General features: G+C 72.4%; 1 protein-coding gene across 1 annotated transcript in view; it reads right to left on the bottom strand.

Annotated features, from left to right (window-relative positions):
* Nucleotides 1-496, bottom strand: part of ISL1 (ISL LIM homeobox 1) — an 11,127-nt gene that overhangs the window by 6,434 nt on the left and 4,197 nt on the right. The window contains exon 3 of the mRNA XM_010563532.1: nt 150-409. Coding sequence (XP_010561834.1) covers nt 150-409 — 260 coding nt within the window. The remainder of the gene's footprint in view (nt 1-149; nt 410-496) is intronic.

Raw genomic sequence — 496 nt, 5'->3', positions numbered from 1 at the left:
CTTTGCTCGGGGGCGCGGGACGCCGCTGCAAGCGGCCGGGTGTCCCGTCCGTCCCCCGCCACCCACCACCCCCCCACCCCCCTCGCCTGGCGCCGGGCCGGGCGGTGCCAAACCCCGCGGGCTTCCGAGGCGCCGGGTGCGGGCGGTACCTGCCATCTGCAGCGGCCGGGCGGGGTGCAGGGGGCTGAGGGGGTCCCCGGCGCCCAGGCTGGCCCGCTCCACCACGTCGTGGTCCGCCCGGCAGAAGAGGCCGTCCTCCCGCAGCGCGAATTCATCGCCGGGGATGAGCTGGCGGCTGCAGGCCACGCAGCGGAAACACTCGATGTGGTACACCTTGGCGCGGGCGCGCATCACGAAGTCATTCTTGCTGAAGCCGATGCTGCACTTGGCGCACTTGATGCCGTATAACCTGAGCAGGGCCCAGCCCAGAAAGAAGGGGAAGGGAGGGAAGGAGGGAGAGCACGGGAAGGGGGAGGGCAAGGAAGTGGCGGGGGGG

Source organism: Haliaeetus leucocephalus, unplaced genomic scaffold (genome assembly GCF_000737465.1).
Source record: "Haliaeetus leucocephalus isolate CR32 unplaced genomic scaffold, Haliaeetus_leucocephalus-4.0 Scaffold169, whole genome shotgun sequence".
In the NCBI taxonomy this organism is placed as follows: Eukaryota; Metazoa; Chordata; class Aves; order Accipitriformes; family Accipitridae; genus Haliaeetus; species Haliaeetus leucocephalus.
The sequence above is the reverse complement of the archived record's forward strand: the minus strand, read 5'-3'. Positions and strand labels throughout refer to the sequence as shown.